The sequence below is a fragment of the Ornithodoros turicata genome, chromosome 1, assembly GCF_037126465.1.
Source record: "Ornithodoros turicata isolate Travis chromosome 1, ASM3712646v1, whole genome shotgun sequence".
NCBI lineage: Eukaryota > Metazoa > Arthropoda > Arachnida > Ixodida > Argasidae > Ornithodoros > Ornithodoros turicata.
Window position 1 is genome coordinate 64,553,666 of NC_088201.1, and position 23,178 is coordinate 64,576,843.

At 43.9% G+C, this 23,178-nt stretch overlaps 1 protein-coding gene across 4 annotated transcripts in view; it reads right to left on the reverse strand.

The window, feature by feature from the left end:
* LOC135378328 (NACHT domain- and WD repeat-containing protein 1-like) overlaps nt 1–22,807 on the reverse strand; it is a 34,053-nt gene extending 11,246 nt beyond the window's left edge. Inside the window, exons 1-12 of one of the 4 annotated variants that reach the window (XM_064611335.1) lie at nt 22,738–22,807; nt 22,590–22,655; nt 21,838–21,951; nt 16,999–17,221; nt 15,248–15,616; nt 11,923–12,247; nt 8,940–9,114; nt 8,364–8,575; nt 7,589–7,744; nt 6,286–6,470; nt 3,555–3,758; nt 346–1,946 (exon numbers count right to left, since the gene is read on the reverse strand). In XM_064611335.1, the coding sequence (XP_064467405.1) occupies nt 346–1,946; nt 3,555–3,758; nt 6,286–6,470; nt 7,589–7,744; nt 8,364–8,575; nt 8,940–9,114; nt 11,923–12,247; nt 15,248–15,616; nt 16,999–17,221; nt 21,838–21,902 (3,515 nt within the window). In that variant the 5' untranslated portion in view covers nt 21,903–21,951; nt 22,590–22,655; nt 22,738–22,807. Of the gene's footprint in view, nt 1–345; nt 1,947–3,554; nt 3,759–6,285; nt 6,471–7,588; nt 7,745–8,363; nt 8,576–8,939; nt 9,115–11,922; nt 12,248–15,247; nt 15,617–16,998; nt 17,222–21,837; nt 21,952–22,589 lie in introns of all 4 variants that reach the window. The other 3 variants (XM_064611334.1, XM_064611336.1, XM_064611333.1) reach the window with 3 other exon arrangements.
* Between the last annotated feature and the right edge of the window lie 371 nt (nt 22,808–23,178).

Here is a 23,178-nt window from a genome sequence, read left to right on the forward strand (position 1 = left end):
TAGCGAGCCATGACGCACTGCCAATGCATCAAGCCCTCATTCAGAGCAGCTCCCTTTAGTTCGAACTCCACTTTATTCGAACAAATGTTCAGTCCCCTCCAAGTTTGAATTGACGGGATTGCATTGTATAGCATAATTCAGTTCCACTGTGCTCTCAGTGATGGCACAGAAGTCTGTAAACCTAATGTTACACTTCAGCACATAATGAATTTTCCTCTCTTCCTATTTACAGCTATGTGGCCATCAGAAAGTATAACTGCACCCAAAACTTTTGTGTCTGGGGAAAGAAATTGACAATACGCTCCTACAAATTTCGAAGGTAAAACATGCCATCAAGGAACTCACCTATCTTCTCCAACTTTGAAGGTAGTCTCTAGGTCTCCACTGTTGAGGTTGAGCATGTTGACATACATCCTGTTCCTCGAGAGAGCCACCACGTAGTCCTGACTGTGCAGCCCAAAATAGGCCATTTTTTGGTTCATTACACCTTTCAATTTAACAAGTAGTCTTCCTTCATCCAACGAGTACACTTTGAGCTCACGATTACATAGCACTAATGCACGGTACCGGTCAACCATTTTCAGGTCCCGCGGTTCAGTCACCCCAACAAGACGTCGCACCCGTCTCTCTTCTATCACATTCCATACCACCATTTCATTGCGCACTAGCGACACCATGTGTGCAGCTTCACCTTTAATGGGATAAAGTTGGCCTAAAGAAGGTGCCTCTTCGTCAGGTGTAGAGCTACCAGTCTGCGGCGCCAGAGGTTCTCGCAAGTGATTTGTTACGGGAACCAGACTAGATTTCATTGACCGACAGGCATTGTCATAGAGTGCCTTAAGTCGAGGGTACTTCTGATGTTCGTTCTCATTTGCCATGATGGAGCCCATACGTGCAGAGATTTGTGCCGAGAACTGGCGGCCATCGTAGCGGAAAGCGTAACTGCAGAGCTGAATCAAATCGCGCAAAAGTGCACATTCCATGTCAGACGGGTTAAGAGCCAGGTACATGTCCAGTTCTTCCAACAGCATCTGAGGGTCCGAACCCTGAACTTTACACTGGAGCCAATCAGCATTGAAGAAAAACTGTTCCCTCACGTGCTGGTTCAAAAGTTCCCCCGAATCGTCTTCGGCATCCGCCGGGCCGTTGGCAACGGTCCCGTGCAGGCGAGAGAGAAGTGGCTTCACATCCAAAATCACCTTGTCGCGGACGAGCTTCATGAGCTGGATGCAGTAATAAGGCAACTCATCCAATTTTCTCCGATTCGGGAATGTGCTGAACATCATGGGCTGATCCAGCAGACAGCAGGAGGCTACACTGGCAGGATGTGATTGGAAGTAGTCGACCAGCACCATCCTGCACGTCTGCACAGTCTCGTCGTTCACCCGCTGAAGACACAGTGTTCTATACATTTCCCCTCGCCAGGTGGTCAACACATTGCCCCCTACAATGTGGGACTTGAGTAAGGAACATAAACTTTGACGAATGATGGCCCAAACAGCAAATGGGCAACGTCGCACTGTTCTTTCTCCATTTATGATAGGCACAGAGCCGAGCAGTGCGTCCTGACAGGAGAGGATGTCTACGAGCTCGGAGTCGGAGAGGCCGTGGCGAGACGATGAGAGGAGGCCCAAAACAAAAGAAACCACTTTAGGTCCAACGTGCTCCTCTGTACGGGCAAATGCTTCGGACACAATTTCCTCGACTGTTCGCTTAATTATTTTGTCGGTGGTGTCGCAGCTGCGCCAGTGAATGGCATGTTTAGAGATGAAACTCGCTAGGAGCGGTGTCGGCGTTTGTGCCATGTATGAGCGAATGAGGTCGTGCTGCTTTGATGTGAGCAGCCTGTTGTGCTTATCTAGCATCTCCCTGAGGATTTGCTTGCTGTCATCGACGGAACACTTTGCCAAGGGCAGGAAGCAGTGCTGTTTGTCTTTCAGTTTGTTCTGCAAAAGGAAAGTGTTCTATGGTCATTCTTGTTATGCACCTGACGGCACCCGTGGTTGGTCATGTCCCCCTAACAACATTGACGCGTGCCCCAACAAATGATGTCAATAAGCCACAAAACAAATCAAGCACAGAATTTTTCACATTGCACCTGTTAAGTGAAAGTGCTACATCCATAGTGCAGTAGTAGGATGCTGGAAGGGTGCTCACAGTGCCAGATGCACCATCCCTCGATTGGACATGACCATAGGTACTTCTCTCCATTGTGTGAGTGTGAGTCAAGCAAAAACCATAAATATTTTTTTCTTGTAACCTATTGAACAAACAAGGTACATTTTTCGATGTAGCCATTCAATACAGGTGCTCCAGCACTTCGGAAGTGCCGTTAGAAAAAAAAAATTATTTTGGCTGAGTGCACAGCCACTCGTGCATCGCCTGCTGCACCTCTTCGTCGGCGGCGCCATTCCTTGCTCGCTCTATTGGTTTCTGTCTGCTGGTGGTGCTTCCAGGTTTCATCTCCTGTTATAATTCTTCCCAAAAAGCCCTCACTTCCTGCTTTGCAATGCTTCAAAAGTTCTTGACAGGCGTCAACACGTTCTTTCAATTCTGCAGTCAGCTAGTGCAGCACCAACGTGTAGTGCAAGCTAGTGTCTTGCAGACACTTTGTGGAGCTGCAGAACATCGCGGACAATACGGTGTGCTGATCCATGACTCTTGCCCAGAGGTGTGGCTATTTGATCCACTTTTTTGTGGCGATTCTCTTTCACGATGGCTTCAACTGCTGCAATGTGCTCTGGTGTCACCACCTGGTGTGCCTTACCTGGTCGCGGTGGATCTGTTACTGAATCCACTCCGTCTTGGAACTTCCTCGTCCACTCGTACACTTGTAGCAGTGACAAACATGCATCATCATACTGAGCTTTTATTCGTCGGTGAATTTTGATGGGTTTCACCCCTTCACTATTCAGGAAACGAATGACAGAACATCCTCCTCTTTCCTCGTTCCTCTTTGGTGCATATAGCAAGTGGCGCAGCCATCTTAACACTATTGCTGCCCTGTAGTATGATGTTTTTGCATCATATTGCCGCCTGTCTGTTTACTTTCAAATGAAAAGTAACAATATTGCTAACTTATAGGACAGTCGAGCGGTGTTAATTTTTATGTCACTTTTATGGTTTTCACTTGACTCACACTCGTTAAGTCGAGCTCCTAAAAACGTGCACATTTCCAAACTAGTGTGTCAATCAATTGTTGAAAATCAAAAGTAGCAGGAGCTTTTCATCGACAACTGTAATCATTTTTAAGCAACAAGAAGACAACCTGGGACTTGGCATTGTTGCTCTTAGATTCAGCAACAGCATCAATTGTTGTGGTTTTGATGTGTGTAACATTGTGTACAGAGCTGTCAAGTTCTTCCTGAAAGCATGTGTCATATACTGCCATCTTAACAGTATTCACAACTCTTACTTCAACGAAAATAGTGCTAATACCCGTCTACGTCTCAAACCCTGAAAGCAGAAAGCTTTTTGAGGCCAGCACTGCTAGTACAGTAACGCAAAGTCCTATGGAAACAAAAATTGGCAAAAATGTGCAGCATAATACCAACCTGAAGTTCAAGAAACTCTTTTGAGCCGTCACCAATTGTAAGCACAAGCTTAACATACTGCGGCAACTCAGCAGGCAACCAGTCAAGAAGCCTTGAGCTGTAGTCCAACACCTGATCCAAGGCATCAATGAAGAGTACAAGTGGTCGTTGTGCAGACACCCTGTCCAGCAGCTCTCCCAAACTTTCCTTCAGCTCCTCAATGCTCTGCACAATCCAATAATAGCCTACATATTACGTTGAGCCCATTTATTACGATCTTCGATGTAACAATAACTCTGATATTACGATCAAATTGTTGGTCTCCGTCAACTTACCCATTGAAGTACATGTAAGCAAGACATCGACGTAACAATCACCGCAAAAGCGTTTGCTCGCGTAGAGCGATCAGAATTTTCCAGGCGGCCGCCGGTAAAACGCGTGAAAATCTAAAAGCAAGACTGCACTTTTTCATTGAAAACAAATTACGGCGGCATTTGCAAGAGCCTTAGACTCCGTGAGCATTAAAGCAAGAACGCAGTGCTTTTATCGGCGCATGACTGCCGGGGATTAGTAGATGTGCGCGTTGCAGGGCGCGCGACTTCGAAGGGACTCGCGAGAAGTAGAGGAGGTTGTTCCCTCTCCACACCATTCTCTCACCCTGAAGTTTTTTTCTGGTTTGCTGCATGCTACGGTGGCGACTGCAGTTCTGGGACACGTTTTGACGAGGAAAGGCACGTGGCTTGACCGGAAGTTACATGTGCTTGATGAATTTTGTACTGGTGCAAAACCTAGTTGCAAAGTACCGTGGCTTCCAAAACGTTAGTTGGCAGACGGTTACGTGTCCCCACCTAAATACGCGATGGTGAATTACTAGGGCCTGACTTTTTCGGGCTATATTTTTCAGCAACATCGGGGGGTAAATGTCGGGTTATATTTTGCTTCAATAATTTTGCTGTAATCGGGTTGAACTGAACCTGATTCCACCCAATTCTGGTTGAATCGGATTAAGTCGGGTGTAAATCTTCGGTTTACTTGACATGAAAATACACATGACACACCAGTAGACACAGAGTATCAATTTAGTCCATGATTCTAAGAGGCAGCAGGGTCTCTGTTTTGCAACTTACGAAGAATTTACGCTTTTACAACACAGGTTCCAAAGTTCTGTGTTTTCCAGCAGTTTTTGGGAAAACATTGGGTTAAACCCTGTTTTTCCTTATTTTAATCGTGGAGTAAATATCTGGCGTAATCGGGTATAACCCTAAAAAGTCAGGCCTTATGAATTACCCAAGGGCGAGGCACGTTCTGATAGACAATTTGTTCCAACAGTGAGAATGATGATGACTACGGCACTGGACAACAAGCAATGGACGAAGTCGTCGATCTCAAAAGGTGCGGAGCCTCAAGTGGTATCGGCAGGTATGTTGTTCTTGGAAAAGCTTTCAACACAAAGTTGTGTCCATTTACAGCTAGATATAATGCTTTTACGCTCGCAACAAATGCGCGTGTTTACCAGCATTCTACTCGTGCAGTGCTACGTGTTTGACGCGATCCCAACCGGCGATTTCGCAAAAGTTCGTATACAACGATAACCCTGATATAACCATCGGATTTTGCGTTCCCGTCAATATCGTTATAAACAGGCCGGACTGTACCACCCTTTAGGTGCGGGAAAATCAGACGAGACAAACTTTTGTGAACTACATAACAAAGAAGAACATTATACGTAGGGTCTGACCTTCTTTGGTCAAACCCGATTCCCAATTATTTACCTCCAAATCAGTTTTGGACCAATTTGGGTTAAACTAAATTTCTACCCGCATTACCATCACATATAGGTACATAGTAGCAATCTATGCACATGTCTGATGTAAATATTATTTGAGTGCAATAATAAATCATGTGAAGCGCATTTGGTGTTACAACATGTGGTGCGTGTGACTATAATTTGCGAGGAATTCATGTTTGAGCCAATACATGCAACCTTAACTGTGGGCCACTTGCTGGGCTGACAGAAAACTAACTAAACCAATAACACTCGTAGTACCCAATTTCACCCCAAACTACAGATTTCAAAATAGAACCCCATTTCTCCCTGAATCCGGGAAAGGCATTTAACCTGAAAAAGTCAGACCTTAATTATACGCCATGCAGGTTCCTCTTTTCCCTGTTTGCGAAGTCTGCGTCATCGTTGGTTGGGCCTCAAATTAGGAAAAAACAAGTTTGAGGTGGACCATGTGCGTTCCAACATAGTCCCAACATTGGCAACAAAAGGGGATCATCAGCAGTTAAGCTCATATATGATATTTTGCATATTGTTAAATCTGCTTCAAGCGGTACCAGAAAACGTCACTTTTTTCACACTTCAGTATCTGTTAATCAAGTATGCAATATTGAGTATACAGTCAAAACAAAAAAAAAGATAGTGCAATCACATACTGTAGGCACAGCATTAAAGGGGTAATGAGACTGACAGAAACATCAGCAATATCAGCACAACTGTACAACTAAGTCAACAAGTTCATCACATAGGTCCTCAAAGGCGATGACTCTCTCTCATAACATAGCAGTATATAGGGCTAAAGGACAAACACAACACAAGCCTCACAATGACCAGTTGCATACTTCAATTGAATGGTGGCAGTTGAAGAAAAGGCACTGCTGGTGCCTTTTCCTCAACTGCCATTATTCGACTCCATCTTGCTCTGCAAACTGTTTTATGTCTGTCCAAGGTATAGAACAGCATACACACCCTAGACGCACTGATGGGATGAACTCCATAAAGTGCACAGCACTGCTCGCAGATGCTGCGCAGCAGCTGGTGCTGCGTAGAAGAGCACGGTGATACGCCCACCAAACGAGCAACCACTGGAGTGTCAGGCAGCCATTGCTCACATAACTGAACAGCTCGTGCAACTAGGGCACTTTTGCCACATCCTACAGAAAAACACCAGCAGAACTGTAAGTTGACATTTGCTGCCCATTAAGAGTTACCTGCTCAACGTGAACATTATCTCAGAAAGCCACACAAAGCATCTTTTCAGAAGAGCAATGTAGACAATTTACCTTGAAAACACACACAGGGTAGCTCAGCATTTTGGGCTGATGAACTCACAATCACAGTCATGTGATAAGGCGTGAACTCAGCCGCAGGCCACGAACTCACGTGCAAGTCGACATGGCGTATCGCTGAGCTCGATCATGCCACATATTAGCGCACTCAATGGATAACATCACACTTGCGACCACAGCATGGGTTATTTTGCCTATCTCTGGTCACAGGTGTGATGTTATCTGGTGAGTGCGCTAATATGCGGCACGATCGAGCTCAGCAATACACCATGTCGACCTTCACGTGAGTTTGTAGCACGTGGCTGAGCTCATGCCTTATCAGATGATTGTGATCGTGAGTTTCGCGACCCGAAACGCCGAGCTATGAATACACATCACCGGGGAAAAGCAGTGGCACTACTATTCACACATCCTCCTCTACAAAGAAGTAGCACAATCCTGTCATTTGCATTGACACAAACCTACAACCCAGCACCCATAGAACAAAGCAGAGACTCACAGAACACCAAATACTCTGAAAGTGCTGCCGCAGAATAACTGTAATGTCATCCGTGTGGTGTGCTCAAGAGTGTATGTTACTAGATAGAGCCAAGTAATCTTTTTTTTATATTAGAACACTGGATTCAGTAACATTTCCCACTGAAATGGCCACACCTGTATTCACGGCAGACATATCAAACGCTGTACTACGCTACACAGAACACCAAGAGGGAATTCGACCTATTACAACCTCCCTTTCAAAGGTGATCAGGTTGTTTCTCGGTAGGGATGGAACGATAAAATTATGTTTCTACGCCTTCTACATGTTTTCAAGGCTGTGCATCATTCCGTGCACAATGAGATTTTACAAATTGTCAATAACCCCATGACCGCCCCCACCTATGTTCCGCAGACATGTTGTTTTCAGTAATAAAATGCACTGTTCTGGTATTTGCCTCCAAAACTGAAGTATCACAATTCCCTTTAAACTATGTCCACCTTACCAGAAGGTCCATGCACAACAAGGGGGTGAGATCCTTCTCCTTTGAGATACTTGTGTATCATTTCTAGAGCCTCTGCCTGTCCGGCAAAAGTGCTGGAAAGCAACCGGCATGCCCTCATTTGCTGTGTAAGTTCCAAATGGAGATCCTCCTCAATGCCTAAATGGGAGGGAAGAGTATAAAAAATGAATAAAGCACACTTCATTCGTTCATGTTTTGAGTATTTTGATGGCGGTTAGCCGCTTGAGTGGGGAGCCAATTTTTGATATCGCCTTTGATATCGCCAATGCCTTGAGGAGTTTGCTACGTCAACATCGTGGCAAACGTTAAAAAGTATGCGTTTTCTTTATTTTCATGTTCTGAAATGTCACATTACATTCTGTGACACACCATATGAAAACACGCATTATCAGATGTTTGTGTTCATACGGTGCACCACGAAGCAGTGCACCAACGGTGCTGCGCAGAGAGCTATCTTACAGTCTTTTCCATTCGCTCGCAACTTAGTGGGGACAAATTAAACTGAAAAGTTTCTTCTGGTTTTCAACAGACGACAGCCGCATCCTCTTCCACGAGAACGGATGTGTGTCCAAAGGCATGCTCCCCGCGCCTGACAACAGTGCAGCGTGTCTCTGGATGCACTCTCCAGTTAAAGTATTAATTTCTTCACAACGTTAACTCTGAATATTGAAAGGAAAAAAAAAAAAGAAGAACATGGAAACCTCATTTTCTATTTATGTCCTCTACATCTATCCACTGAAGAAGTCTTCACACTAACCCCTGCATGGTCTGTTGGTTTCCTCTGCCAAGTCATCCTCAAGCACACTGCTTATCATGTTGGTAAATTCCTTCAGCAGTGTGTCGCACACTTCATCCAGGTACTCTGCATGATCTTTGGTATTGATGCCATCTTTGGTCCACTTCACCCTCACCACCAGTTTCTGGGACTCTGGGAGGCGATCTTCCAGCTGTGCTCGCAAAACGTTGTACCTACAGGCAGAATCAGCGCAATGGTGTTTCACTCCAGACGTGTACGTCGCAGTGAGCATGCGCAGAAATCAATGCTTTTGTTGTACTGCAGTATTTTTCTTAATAAGAAAATGAGAAAAATTACTCAAAGTATTACTCAAACATTAGAGCTGTTATATAGGAACGAACATCTATCCCCTGTAAACACGAGGCATGCATGGGAAGTGTCACATTTTAAGCAGTGTTGAAGGCTTCCAATGTACTTTGTTTCTTTGTGCCTTTTGCTGTTTCAATTCTTTCTACTATGCTGACACAAGGTTGATATTCAGTGTGAGTTGCACAGCACAGATTCATGAAGAAACACATATGTGAAACTGCAAGTCACCTCTTGGACTCTGACAGATCAATCGTGGAAGGCTGTGCCTCTGATTCCACAACAGCACCCACCACACTGTTGCTGCGCTGGGGACCTCGATGTGTGAAACGACGCTCCATCCAAAGGCACCGAATGGGCTTCTGCCACTCGGGCATCACAGCTGCCTGGAGCTCTTGTTCTACCACTGAAGAAGTCGGAGGCATTTAGTAAAAACCAGATGTGGGCATCAATGAGAGAAACAGAGCAGACTGAACTGGATGGACTGATCATGATATAATGACAATTCATGACCATGACAGCTTTTGTTCGCACAAAGCAGCAGCCGGTTAAATCTAATGGAACAGGTTTTGCTGTTGTTTGCTGAGTATTACACGATAGATGTACAGGGAGTTTCAGTAACCATGTTAAAAAAATTTTATCAGAAATGTATGATATGGAAAAATATGTGATCGACAGCAATGTGAGCAGCGCGCCTACCGGGCATTTTGTGTCCAATGCGTAGCAGGAAGTCGGCTGCGGCCAGGCAATCTCATTCGAATAAACGTTCATATGTTCAAATTATTGAAATACGTACACCCATTAGAAATAGATACCCATAAATACAATTATCGAAGCACATGTGACTTTGACGGGACCCGAGTGCCAGTTCGAATATACGGAAGTTTGAATTCAGTGATTTCAAAGTAACGGGATCGCACTTTGCGAAGCCAAGTGCCAATGCCAGGAGAAGAGCCTATAGAATCCTAATTTCCAGTCAGGAATGCTACTGACTACACTACATTAGCATGGCTCTCCCCTGGTTTATAGTGCCTCACGTACAAGGGGAACGGACAGACAAACATTCGATTTCCATTCTCTCTGACATCTTTCTCACTCACTCATCCTTTCTAACACAAGATAAAGTGACATCTAACGCAAGGAGTGAGAATTAGTTGAGGCCCACTCTATCTAGGCACGACACAAATACATGAAACTCCAATGTGCTCATATAGACCCCAGATATTGTCTCGGCTAATTCTCATTACCTGCATTAAGATCATGTTCAGCACCTGGCTCTTGTATCAAAAGCGTACGGACGCAGATAATGGAGAACATTGCTTTCTGCCGCCAAATATGTAAGAGCGCAGTGGAAACATGCAGTTTACAAAAGTGTACATTCTAACATGGCTAATGGTCTTCTTTTTCCGTGAATGATGTGCAGGTAGTCATGAAGTAAACTTATGAACGAATTCTAAAACACTTAACAACAACACTTCAGAAGCTCTTCGCCTATGAAAAAAAATAAAAAATTATTTTCTGTCTGTTAGTGTGGACCTACTAATATCCACAATGCAAAGAGGACAACGAAAGTGTGAGCGCTTACAGAGCACTCTGTGTGTGCCCTTCTATAGGGACTGCGATGCGACCACCGGAGAAAGTATCTTGCGTGACAGCCGTCGGGTAGCCAGCTCTGTTTACATGTGAAGTGCGTGTGTGTGTGTGTGTGTCTTTTTTGCCACACTGGAACTGTTGCACCACTAACTGTGCAAACACCTAAAAGGACACTTCACTAGGGATCAGATGTTTAATTCCTCATGATTTCTATGCTTCCAATACCACCGAAGGGCACTAGACTCGCAGCGAATAGCGTTCGTGACGTGCGTTCAGCCATTGCATCAGGTGTGCACAACAGGAACGATTATATTCTTTTTTTTTTGTTCTAGTTTCGATGAAACTGAATGAAGACCTGCAAAATGATCAATGATTTATAGTTGCCGCTTTCGTGATGGTGAAACGCCACTGGATACTTTATCACCGTCGATGCACCGACGAAACGGCAACTTTATTTGGAGAGATAAGGATTGGGGTGCTTCATCGCCACAGCCCAGAGGCAATATTGCTCCCGGTAATTTGGTCGACAAGTCTCACGTCAATGACCATTTCACAACAGTCATGGCACAAGCCCACGGCGGTAGCCGAGGTAAAAAACTCATATACAGGGGGCTTCTTTTTAGCTGCAACGAATTTTCGTAAAAGGGGGAGTTGCCTTAGGACGCTTTTACTTTTGCCATTGGATCACTCGACTGGGCTGCTACGAGGAAACCATAGTTTTCTCTCAATTACGGGACTAATTAGCAGCGATATTTTAATCAACTTTTTAATTATTGACTTTATACACGTTGCACATTGCAATTATGATATTGAAGCCTGATCTCCACATGATCCGCTCGAACCACTGATGAGGCACAAAACTAATCGCAGCATGCGCTACAGACCTAACTATTTCACCTCCGCCGTCTGCTGCAAACCGAAAGTGATTGGCAAAAGAGCGACAGTGATATCGATATCTTAGCCCTCACTTAACGTCACAGAAAAACACCATACACGATTCTAGCAAACCCTTATTGTGGTATGTTTCACGATCTTTGTTTTGTTTTTCTTTTCAGATACTTTGCGCATCACCACTACATATCAGCGCTTATCGTACCGGTGAAGGACGAGAGCCACGTGCCAGCAGGCTGAAAGGAGCGATATGGCGATGCCGCATGAGACAATGAAAAGGTTGGAGATATTCACCAGATATTCATTTCATATTCTGAATATCAAATATTCGCACAGCTGTAGTCTTCGATGCAGCTAATAAGCACTGTCAATGCGTCAAGCACTTATTCAGAGCAGCTCCCTTTAGTTCAAACTCGGCTTTATGCAAATAAATTTTCTATCCTCTTCAAACTCGAATTAATGGGACCAAACTGTACCAGGCAATAAAACACCAACGTCCACAATAAACTCAAATACGTATGCGTGTTTCAAATTTTTCTGACTCGTGTTCGTTCCCTCCATTTGTCGCCTCAGTCTCTAGGAATGTTCCCTTCAGTCAAATATGTGGTGGCTAGCTCTGACCCAAGCGCAAGAGAAAGAATAACATGTGCAAGTATACCCACTCGCAAAAAGAATATGCAAGTGGGTATACAGCTGAGACAGTGAGTAAGACAGCATAATATGTACCCACCTGATTGCAAATGAGTTGTACGTTGTTCCACTGTGAAGGTGGACCTGAATGCATCTAACATCATTCCTGCCTCCTTCTGCCACCTTTCGACAGCAGCTGTCCTCACCCCAGGATCGTTTGATACAATGTCTGGGATGCGCTCCCTTATTGCACGGAGTACATGGCACTGAGGAACGCTGTTGTCGTCCTTCACGTACCACGACAAGAGCAGGTCCCTGAGGTCTGTCGACTCAAAAGATTCTACCGCCGCCGTGAAGTCTGCGCTTGGCACACTCGAAGGCAGTATGTGTGGGAGCGGGTGCTCTAGTTTTTCGTTTAGGAGGACCTGAAATATGACCGTCTTTGAGGGGCATGTACAAACTAGTAGCACAATCATCATCTGACAGAGGAAAGAAGAGCTTGCCAAGGCTGACTATTCTGCGTCGAACTGCTTGCTTCTGAAATTTATTAACTTCTTTCTATTAACTTTTCACATTACGACCATAGGTTTTAATTTGAATTCTGGCAATTTTGATAAATTCAATTCATTCAATTACTTTTATGCAATGTACCCTCAAGGTGACCATAACTGGGTACTTTGTACTGAACAGTGTTATACCATGAAGCTTGTAATAAAATGAGAGAAGCTTCTAAGACAACAAGTACAAGACTGTACGCATTCACTTTCTCATTAAAGTTGAGTGTCCATACCCAAACCAAAGATAAAAGAACGCAGTCACATGCTTGCCTATGATGCTCACATAGGGCCTTGTATTTTAGCTTTAAACCCAGTAAAACCAATTTTGCATCATCGTCACTTAGGGTAAAACCCCAAAAAACCCGAAAATTGACTTGGCAAAGTGCCAATTCAGCCACAGACGCAGGCACTGGAGGACGCTAAATACAGCACGCTTAGTACAGCTGTTCCGCATCTTGTGTTCGTCAAATGTGCAAAAAGTGCTTTTTTTTTTCACTCACAAATCTGCTTTGACACCAGATATCACCCGATTTTGCCGTTTTTTATGGCTCCTGAAATAAAACCCGATTTTTCCCTCCCAATTTTCAAAAAACATAAAACCTGAAAACACAAGGCCCTATGCTCACTGCCACTGTGCAAAAACATATCAATCACATTTGCAGCCACTTATTTATCATAAAACTTTTCAGCCGTCACTTTCACTGCCGTGACGGCACTGTTTGTAACTTCCAGTTTCTGTTCTGCGAAGCAATCAAGCCACCGATTTGAGACGAAACTTACTGATTACGTTTTACCAGGTCGCGAAACAGCCCTCAATCACCTATATCGCCATCGCACGTCCTTGTGATGCCTGCCAAGGTTCCATTGCTCATGCCTTAGGTCACCGTGAAACCAAAACCGGACGTGAACGTGCTGTTCGTTTCTTTCTGGTTTATCTCAAAAACTACGACATTCAGCTCAACGAAATTTGGCATTTGGCATCTACGCATAACGTACAGTCGAGTACACCTCCAATCTCAAAATCAGTCAACAGCTCCACATTGTCCCTTTAAAGGGGTCGTACTTTGTCTAAAAAACTACACAGAGTGAAAGCAGGGGTTTCACTCTACCTAAATATGTGGAAGACTTTGTGTAGCTCAAGCGCTTTAACTATTTAAAAAGCAGATCAAAGAGCGAAATCAGTGCTACTCTCCCCTTCATCTAATGCGTCAGCAAACGTCACTCGGCTACAGCAAACGGGACAGACTCATCCCCGAATGACGTTTTGCGTCGTCAGCCAATCTTGTACACCCACAAGGTCAGCCGCGGGGGAGAACCTGCCGAACCTCTTTGCTGTCGCATTGTTGCGGCTCCGTGGCTGCGGAGGTGTTTTACTTCAAAGAATATGTGCGGCTTATAAAGTAATCTCATTTCTGTTCGTAAAGGCAAAAGATGTACAAATAATACGTTGATGAAGGACATTCCTCGTGAATGTAGTGTAGTGGTCTCAAAAAAACAGTTATTCAAAAATGCAGCAACATACTGTATAAGTGCTTAAATTCGCGGGCTCAATAATTCGCGAATTTGTGAGAAGCCAGGATCAGGCAATTATTCGCGGAACCTTAAATTCGCGGTACCGCGCTGCGTCCACCCTGCATCTTAGGGGCCATGCACCTTGGACTTCCTGGAAGAAGCTAATAAAAGGTATCACAACTGGATAACTCGTTCAATTTGTCTTCCTTTTGAGCACTTCTGACTGCAAGGGATGCGATTAGGGGGTCCAACTCGGCTCGTACCTGTGCCATTGCCCAGTTGCCCTGTCTCCCGTCATTCCTATCATCGCACCGAGCAGGTGCGATTGGCACTTGGTAGTGATACGACAACTTTTCCAAAGGTCTATACGCGTGGCACAGTGCATACGCGCTTGCTGGATGATCCAGGCTTACAAGGAACCGGAATCACGGGAGGCTTGCATCCGCGCGGGATTCGTACGTCAAGGCGGGACTACAGTCTCCAGTTGCACCGGCGAACTGAACACTTTACGAGGCAATGCAGTGTAACAGCGTAAGAAACTCCCTATACATAAGTTGCCTCAGCGTCCTGGGTCAAATTTCTTACATATTTCTTTCACGTATTTTTCTGTCATTGGTTCGAATATTTCGCGGGACTTTAAATTCGCGAAAAAAGGGCGTTCGCGAATTTCGCGAAAAATAGGTCCTCGCGAAAATTACTACTTATACAGTAAGTGGTGGCCCGCACGAAACGTCAAAATGACGTCGCTCCTATTGTTGTGAGAACTTGAAGGGCGGAGCAAGTTCAAGAAATAGTGCGCAACGCGTTCTGTAATTACTGCGCTACTATGTCGTTGTCGACCTTCATAATTTAAGAAAATATGTGTCAGACCTAAATGGACATATTCCTACTGATACATCATTACTCTTATATCGGTTTAGTGCCCCTTTAACGTGGCTTTCAAATAGCAGTACAATCATAATAGGTGCTGCCATTCAAAGTTAAAGAGAGATGCCCCTTTTGTGTTACATAATGTAGTACACAAAACTGAATTCAGCTTTCATCGCGACAAAGGATTGCGTTAATAATGTGAAGATTATATCTGAAATGTAATTAAATAAGTGAAGCAAATACCTAAACCTACTATAAGAACAAGGTAGACGACTGGGCTTGTTGGTAAGACGAAACACAAGTGACAGCCTGTTCAATAAACAGTGTTAGAAATTTGTGCTGTGGTCATCCATTCCTACATTCTGTGCCCAGTCCAATTGCGCTTGTCTTTCATCTACCATAAGACACACTGCAATCATGAATCATACAAAAAAAAAGACTCTGGGATAAGCTGTACCTGCATAATGGGAGCATAAAACTGCTTACCAAGACCAGGAAATGACCTTCTCTCTGCAAACGAGAGATGGTCCCCAGACACAGGTCAGTGAGGAACACCCTATCCAAACCATCCGTATTGACACCCCAGTGAAGATCCACAACGTTGAAGTCGCAGCCTCGTTCGGCACAATAGGTCCGTACTTGTGGGTACACCCTTTCTGTCAAGTGACTGCGCTCCAGTTCCATATCGGGGAGCCCCGAGCAGACGTAAAGACTGATGAGGCGGCTTCCATGGCTGCCACAGGGTTCATCCTCCCCGAGGTGCCCCATCAGGAGTTCGTGAACATCTTCTGGGAAGGACGACTGTAAACTGGGCAGGCCATCATCCAGGGGCACCTCATTTCCCTGTGCCGGGCTCTGTGAAAAAAGGTTTGCCACCCAGTTAACGATGTCATGGGAATGCCATTCAATTTGTCGTGTGACACGGGTATTAAAGGGGTTGTGACACTTTCATAGATGTGGTTCATTACCTCATGCACGCATTCTACTTCATGCCATATTGAGGAAAAAGAATTATTTTTCTACGTGCCATCGTTGGCGAGATGAGAACCCTTGAATGCACTACAGGTTCAAGCTCCAACACCAGGGGAGCGAGAGCCTTGGCCATTCCTATTGGTCCTCGTAAGCATGTGACCTTTCCTGTGGCTGCCTCACTAGCGGAGGTGCCTGCTGTGAGCTGTCTTCGATTTGTCAAAAAGTGCAAAGGGCAGCGTAAAGCAGCGCAGACGAAGTGCACAATAGGTGCTGCGCTCGTGCAAAGTGCACTAGAGCTCAATCGAATACAAAAGTTTAAGCCTCAGATCGTTTATCACGGACGTCTGCAATGCATCGCAACTTTTTGAGTGGTTGCTATCATATTACAATTGACTCCAGGAGCAAAAACAGCTGAGTGCGGAGAGTCAGGCAAGTTAGTCGGAGTTCATAACCAGAGGAAGCTGCAAAAACACAGCGTGGTCTGTCTATGTTTTTGCTGCTCCCTGTGACCGTGGAGCAAAAACAGGCCTATCAAAATAAAATTGATCACCAGTGTGCACCAGATCGATGATAAGACATCGCCAACAACCACAGCTACTCTATTCATGTCATCTGCTCTACGGCGCACGAAACGTTGCACGGACGCCAGCAGACGTGCGGCATTTTGTGAACACATGCTGCACTCACACAGTACTTTTCCCCGTCAAGTCAGGTCAAGTGTAGGGCAAAGGGTGCACCTCCACTGAACTGAATGTGGGAACTTGCACCATTCGCACTAGTTCACAAAGTACAGCCCAATCGGAGACAGCTAATACTTGCTGTGCTGATTTTCTGCATGTCTATTACCCCTTTCCGTAAACTTTGAATGCAGAACATGAGAGAACTGATGTTCTGAGGCTGGAACAACATAGAAGGGACAATCACATACAAGGCCTCAAGTTGCCTAAGAAATTATCATCTTTCATCATTTTGAATGCAGGTTCACATCAATGCAAACAACTGTCTTTTACATTTATCCGGGATAACCTGAGGCGAAGTGACATGACCCCTTTAACACATAGTTTTGCAAAGATCATACATTGTCTGAGAAAAAGAATACATTTTTCTTCCACTTTCTGGCAGAATGGCAAGGTCATTTTCATTGGCCACTACACCACTTAACCTTTAGCACACACACACACACCTTAGAGACTTCACGAAAACGGTTTTCGTTCCCGGCTGCTGGGGCGAAACGAGGAAAACTAACATCACTAGGAGGCACTCACCATAACATGAGCTGGAGGTGAAGCAACATTTTCCCCATTATGCTGCACTGCGGCAGGGCTGGTGATGTTGACTGGGGCCGACGCCACAGCTTCCGTGGCCCCATCTCCCGCAGTAGCCGATGCAATGCCACTGCGCTCTTGCGGTGGAGTGGAGTCCTTTCCATAGGGAAGGCTGTCTGTCGATTTCACCGAACTGCGTCGTCTGCCCTCAGGGGAGCATCTGCTTCAGAGTTGCCACGAGCAACAAACACATCAGGGTTCGCAGCACACTAACACTATCAATTACAGCATTCTAGTGGGCTACTAGCACCGCCACTAGAATGTGAGGGAGTGGAGCAGGTCTAGAGAGAGAGAGAGAGAAAAAAAAAAAGAGACTCGGGAGAAGAGTGGAACACGAAGAGGTGTATCGTGGGTTGTTTCATGACGTAACCAAAGAAGACAATAAAGGACTTCTTGAGACCACAAGAAGGACTATGAAAACCCCAGGATGTTTGAACTTGTGACAGTCATTACATATGTTGTTAGCTTTAGAGTTACTAGCAATAGAATTGTAAGCATTTAATTGAAGGGAGGGAATGTAGTGGGCTACTAGCGCCACCACTAGAATGTGGGGGAGTGGAGGCAGAGCTGGTCTAGAGAGAGAGATGCAGGAGAAGAGAGGAACGCGAAGAGGGGTATCACACGTTGTTCCATGATGATGTAACCAAAGAGGATAATAAAGGACTTCTTGAGACCACAAGAGAACTACAACAAGCACAAAAGCATGTGTTACACCGCAATAAAAAAATCTGAACAATGCATGGCTGTGAGAGAGGTCCTCTTCCATTAAGAAATGGCAATTAAAACGAAGACTAGTGCAGAGAGGACCCCTCTGCCAGGTACTATAGATAGAAACAGCAGTGCAATTTTAAGGCTCCATGGACAACTTAGAATGTTTAAAATACTAACAAATGAAACACAGAAGTGACTGAAGAAAAAAAAAAGAAAATGAACAGTCACATTTGACATAGCGTAATACAAGCTATCTTTCAGGGTACATACTTTACCATGTATGACTGTGCCACAAGAAGAAATCTATTTCCTGTGGAGCTGTTATACATGATGAAGTACGGGATCTACATGCCTGATTATAATAAATTTAAAAGCTGGGAGCCTGTTCTCTCTGTTGTCCTCAATGTTCTTCGTGGATTGTGTTCCCCCACTATTCACATTCATCAATGCCAGGTTTTGTTTGACCAAAATGATCTATGCCACTATTTGTAATTACACACTCCTTGCTACTCGTCACAATCAGGAACACGCACCACAGGACTCGTAGTATGGCTCACAATGTATGTCACTCTCCGTTATGCAAACTATATGCAACTTTGTTATGCAAGTTCTGCACTAAGGCGTTCACACACGCATATACACAAATCTCACAGCCTGACCCCTAAGCACTATGAGCCTCGTCATTGTGCTCGGAGTAGACATATTGAAATTTCCTCGGTAGGGCCTGGGCTGATTCAAGGATTTTAAACCATTGTATAGCATGGTACAGCATTTCGAGATACATAGTAGTACAGATGCACAATAAATGTGGACAGCAAAAAACAAACCCCATGGTATAGGGAGAGTTCAATCACACTGGCATGATTTAAAAACAGGTAGTTTTTAGCCTCGAGAATCTGGTCGTTTCTCTGGTTCCCGTTTTTTTTTTTTTTTTTTTTTTTCACTTCTGCACCAAGATGCTCAAATGTGTTATTGTCAGGGATCGGAACCAGAACTGAACCGGAACAGAAAACCAGTAAACAACGTTATTTTCTGTCGAACCTGAACCAAACCGAACCCAAAATTTTTTTGCTTGTCCTCAACCGAACCAGAACTGAACCAAAAAAATTTGATACGTTTACCGCTTCGGGAATCGGTTCAGAGGTGAAATAATTGTACTACCGAGCGACCTTTTTTTGTTTATTTATTTATTTATTTTTTTTTACGATGCCAGATGCGAGTAAAAGTTTGTGACTGTAGTGCCAGTATTTTGCCGGAGCAGGCCGTGTTCTGCCAAAAGGCACTTCGCTTTTCGTTTTCAGCAGACAACCACGAGAGTACAATACAGTAAAAGATCAGGTAAATAATAAATGTGTTTATTACGTGTCTTGTGTTTTCACCTGAAATGGTTATCGCACACCTTTCATTTACAAGCTTGCTTTCATGTAGCAAAATTACTGCCGACGAACCGGTTAAACCAGGATCGAAAACGGTTCCAATCCCTGTAAATGTCCTGGCCACTGACCGTGTGTATTTTATTTTTATTTTTCAGTTTTTTTTTTTGGGGGGGGGGAGAGTTCTCCCTGGGCTGAACCCGAACTAATCCGATATACCTGAACTGGTTCAAGCTGATAATTTCAGCAGAGCTCAACCCGACCCAGACCGAAAAAAATACTGGTTCCGATCCCTGGTTATTGTACACTGCTCAGCAAGCGTTGTCGCAAGATTCCACTGACTGATTAACCAACGTTGTACTGCGACTACATCCATAAATATATGAAGTGAGACAATACAGAGCAAATGCAACGTACAAAGAAACTATTCAGTGCTGTGTCTTGTGTCGTCTTTTTAACTGTTGCCCTGCACTGGGGATTTTAGCAATTTTAAAGAAACCATGTTGAACAAAGTTCGAACGCTTCAATAACATCTTAAAAGCACTAAAAGCCCAGGTGCAGGACACAAAGAAAAGAGTGCTCGTATTGTCTGTTGCCTTCTCTTTGTGCCCTGCACTGGGGCTTTTAGCGCTTTTAAAGAAACTGTTTCTTCTGGAATGTCATCTGCTTACTACACTCAGACCTTTTCAGGCTACACTCCCAAGACACCCACATGCCAAATGTCCATCAGTCTCAATCTTACACTCCTACACGAATACGCTATGCGAGTAAGGCAGCTGCCTGCGTGGCTCCCCAATTTCCATCTCTCCCCTATTGCCAATGGAGTGACCTCATTGGTCCTTCTCCCAAATAAGGGGGTACCATTTCAAGTTGTGACATACATGGTTTCATCTGTGGACACAGACTTTACCGTCTCCCCTGCGCGGAGACGGACTGTCCTAGCATAGCATATTTCCAGCTGACAGACAGGGTACCTTCCTCACATTCTGCAGTCAAATACCCACGGTAGCAAGAAATATAGTACTTGTCTCACTTTCATCACTGTCATCAAACACAGTAAAGGCCTACATGTGAAAGATGAATTTTATGCATTGCAAATACATGCATTTGTGCACGGTAGATGCAGCTACACCCTAACCGAAGAGAGTAATCTAGAATAAAAATAGCCTTCTTACTATGGTACCCATGAAAATGATTATTAAGCCTGAACGCAGGATGTAGATTGAAATTCTTGCTTGGTTACTCACAAACAAAAGAGGAAGTGATAGATAATATAATAATTGGGGGTTTACGTCGCGAGACAACTGAGAGAGGAAGTGATAGACTGCACGCAAATTTAGCCACAAAACTGAAAAAAAAAAGAACTACAGGTATACAGGGTGTAACCGTGTCAAAAAATTTTTATAAGAAAAGTGCATTAAGGAAAAAGTTATGATCAAAGACATTTGTTTGTAGAGAACATTTGCCACGTACTACATATGAGTGATTTCATCAAATTTTATTTGAAATAAATTCAATTTCGTGAATTGAACTCCAAAATTTGCCTAGTCAACACAACTTCTTTTGTCAGAAACGGAAAGTGCATATCAGGTTTACTCCACTGTATTACAAAATACATTCCATAGTACAATGGTAACAGCCAAAAAAAAAGAAGTGAGGCAAGGAGTGAAAACTGAGCGGGGCCGACAATTTGCTCGTCTCGAAATGACGTGTGTTTTTTTTTTTTTTTTTCAACTATTACCACTGTAGTAGGGAATGTGTTTTGTAATGGAATGGGGAAAATATGACATGTGCTTTCTGTTTCTGTCATAAGACATGACGTTGACTTTGCAAATTTCAGAGTTCAATTCAAGAAATTAAATTTATTTCAATTAAAATTTGATAAAAGTACTTGTAGTAGGCGGCAAAAGTTCCCTACAGATAAATATCATTGATTGCATATTTTTCCGTAGTTTGCTTTTCTTATTAATTTTTTTTTTACATTGTTACTGAGATGGCCTGTATGTGACGTTTTTGTATTCTTGTTCCATTACTGCTTTTGATTCTCACTGACAAATAAACCTGCTTCAGCATGCATATTAAAGCCCAAACAAACAGTGTAACACAAGAGCAACAAGGCATAACAAGCAAGTCAGTTTTGTCATTATCAATGCTAACTGATATGTAATGGTAACGAAACACATTATCTGCTTCTCTAGCAAAGAGGAATCTGTGCACCCACATTTCCTCATAAAATAGTGGAGGCTCATTATTGTTTTATTACTTATTCCTTTATAACTCTGTGACATACAAAGGGATTGCACTTGGTGAATGCGACTGCTTTGATAGGAACTCATGGCTTTGGTCTGAGAGCTGAACAAACAAACAAGTGAATGTAGATAATTGTAAATATCAGGCATCAATTTCATAGCTTAAGAGAATACAACCTGAGAATCAGCAAGTGTCTTCTACTTTTCATGCAGGCATTGAAATTACGATGAGACCAGAACAGTGTGAAATTTATTTGATAGTCCGTCATTTTTGGTTTTTGGTCATTTTTTCTCCAGCAATCATACAGAGGTAAAATGCGGGACATAAAAGTGACTGGAAGGATGTAGATTGTAAATGACGATGCTCAGATGGCCATTGTCCATTGTTGATTGATTTCGTTTCCACCTACCTACTTAACATTTTCTGTAGCGTAATGGCAACTTACCCCTTTTTCTTCTTCTTCGAACGCTCCTTGTCCTTTTTTTGCGAAGATGAACAGCTACTGCCCATGACTGCCGTGCAAGAAAATCTTCAGCGGGTGGACATCGAACTGCAATTCCTGAAGAACGCACAGCAGCTCACTCACCCAAAAATTTATTATCATTCCGTAGCAAGCAGCAAGCAAAGCGCCAAGGCATTTAAACACACCGCTAGCAATCGTGTCTTTCAAATGTCACCTGAGCCACACGGTGCATTCTTTACCCAATGTGATCAATTTTGGATATCATTCCTCTTTAGCTGAGCTTTACTGAGTACTGAAATGAGGAAAAGCATTTCTCCTTTTTCCAGTCGGATCTTAGAACAAAATGCTCAGCTCTCGTTCCTCCATAAACGAGATTTCGTACATACGTTCAAACTTCCTGATAAAACTCCGTGCGTGCAATAAAAATGAACGCAAAGACACTTCGAAAAAGGTCATGCGATGAAGCTGCGATACATGCGTCTGCTTTGCCGCAAAATAAAACTGAGCAAACCGACGCGCAAAAATATTTGGCATCCAATTTCATCCTTGCTGTCAGGTTTCCGCGCCTAATGTGGCCGTAAAACATACAAACTTGCTTAGGCATGAAAACGCTACCTGTTTTTATAATCGAGCACATCAGACGACAGAGCAAGTACAGTTTCACGAAATTGTCATCACATCTGGGCAAACATGACAGTTTTAGTACACTTGTTAACATTGCAAATCTCGCTTACATGTTATGTTGTTGAGTTGCCGAAATGCCTGAACACGATGCGTATTGGACACGGGGTCAGAAGGACCTGCAGCTGTGTGACGTTTAGTCGATAGGAAACATACAGAACACAGAACAGCAAACATCCTCTGCCAGAAACGAACACCTACCAACATGAAAAAAAAGTGTCATTTTTCAGCACAGGGCACAAAACACGCCATTTTGAACGGTCGAAATCCGGACGCACATGCGCAGTATTGATCAACCCGTGGTGGTGGATACCGCAACTCCGCAAGCGCAGCGCGAGGATGTAAAAAGATGTGGCGGAGATACAATCGTAAAGGCAAGCATTCCAACTGTAGATGCAAAGAAGAATAACTCAAAAACTTTAGCTAACCAACATTTTCGGGATACAATTGTGCGCTAATAAACAACCGTTAACAAACCATTAATAAACAAAATGTTTGTGGCATATGGGCATGGCGAGCATGGCATGCGCGCACTGTTAATTCAAATGGTTAATTTGGGCGTGGCAAGGCACGTTTAATTGCATTCGATTTGGTACCAATGTGGACATCATAACGCGCTCCCCAGCCAACCAGCGTCCCGAA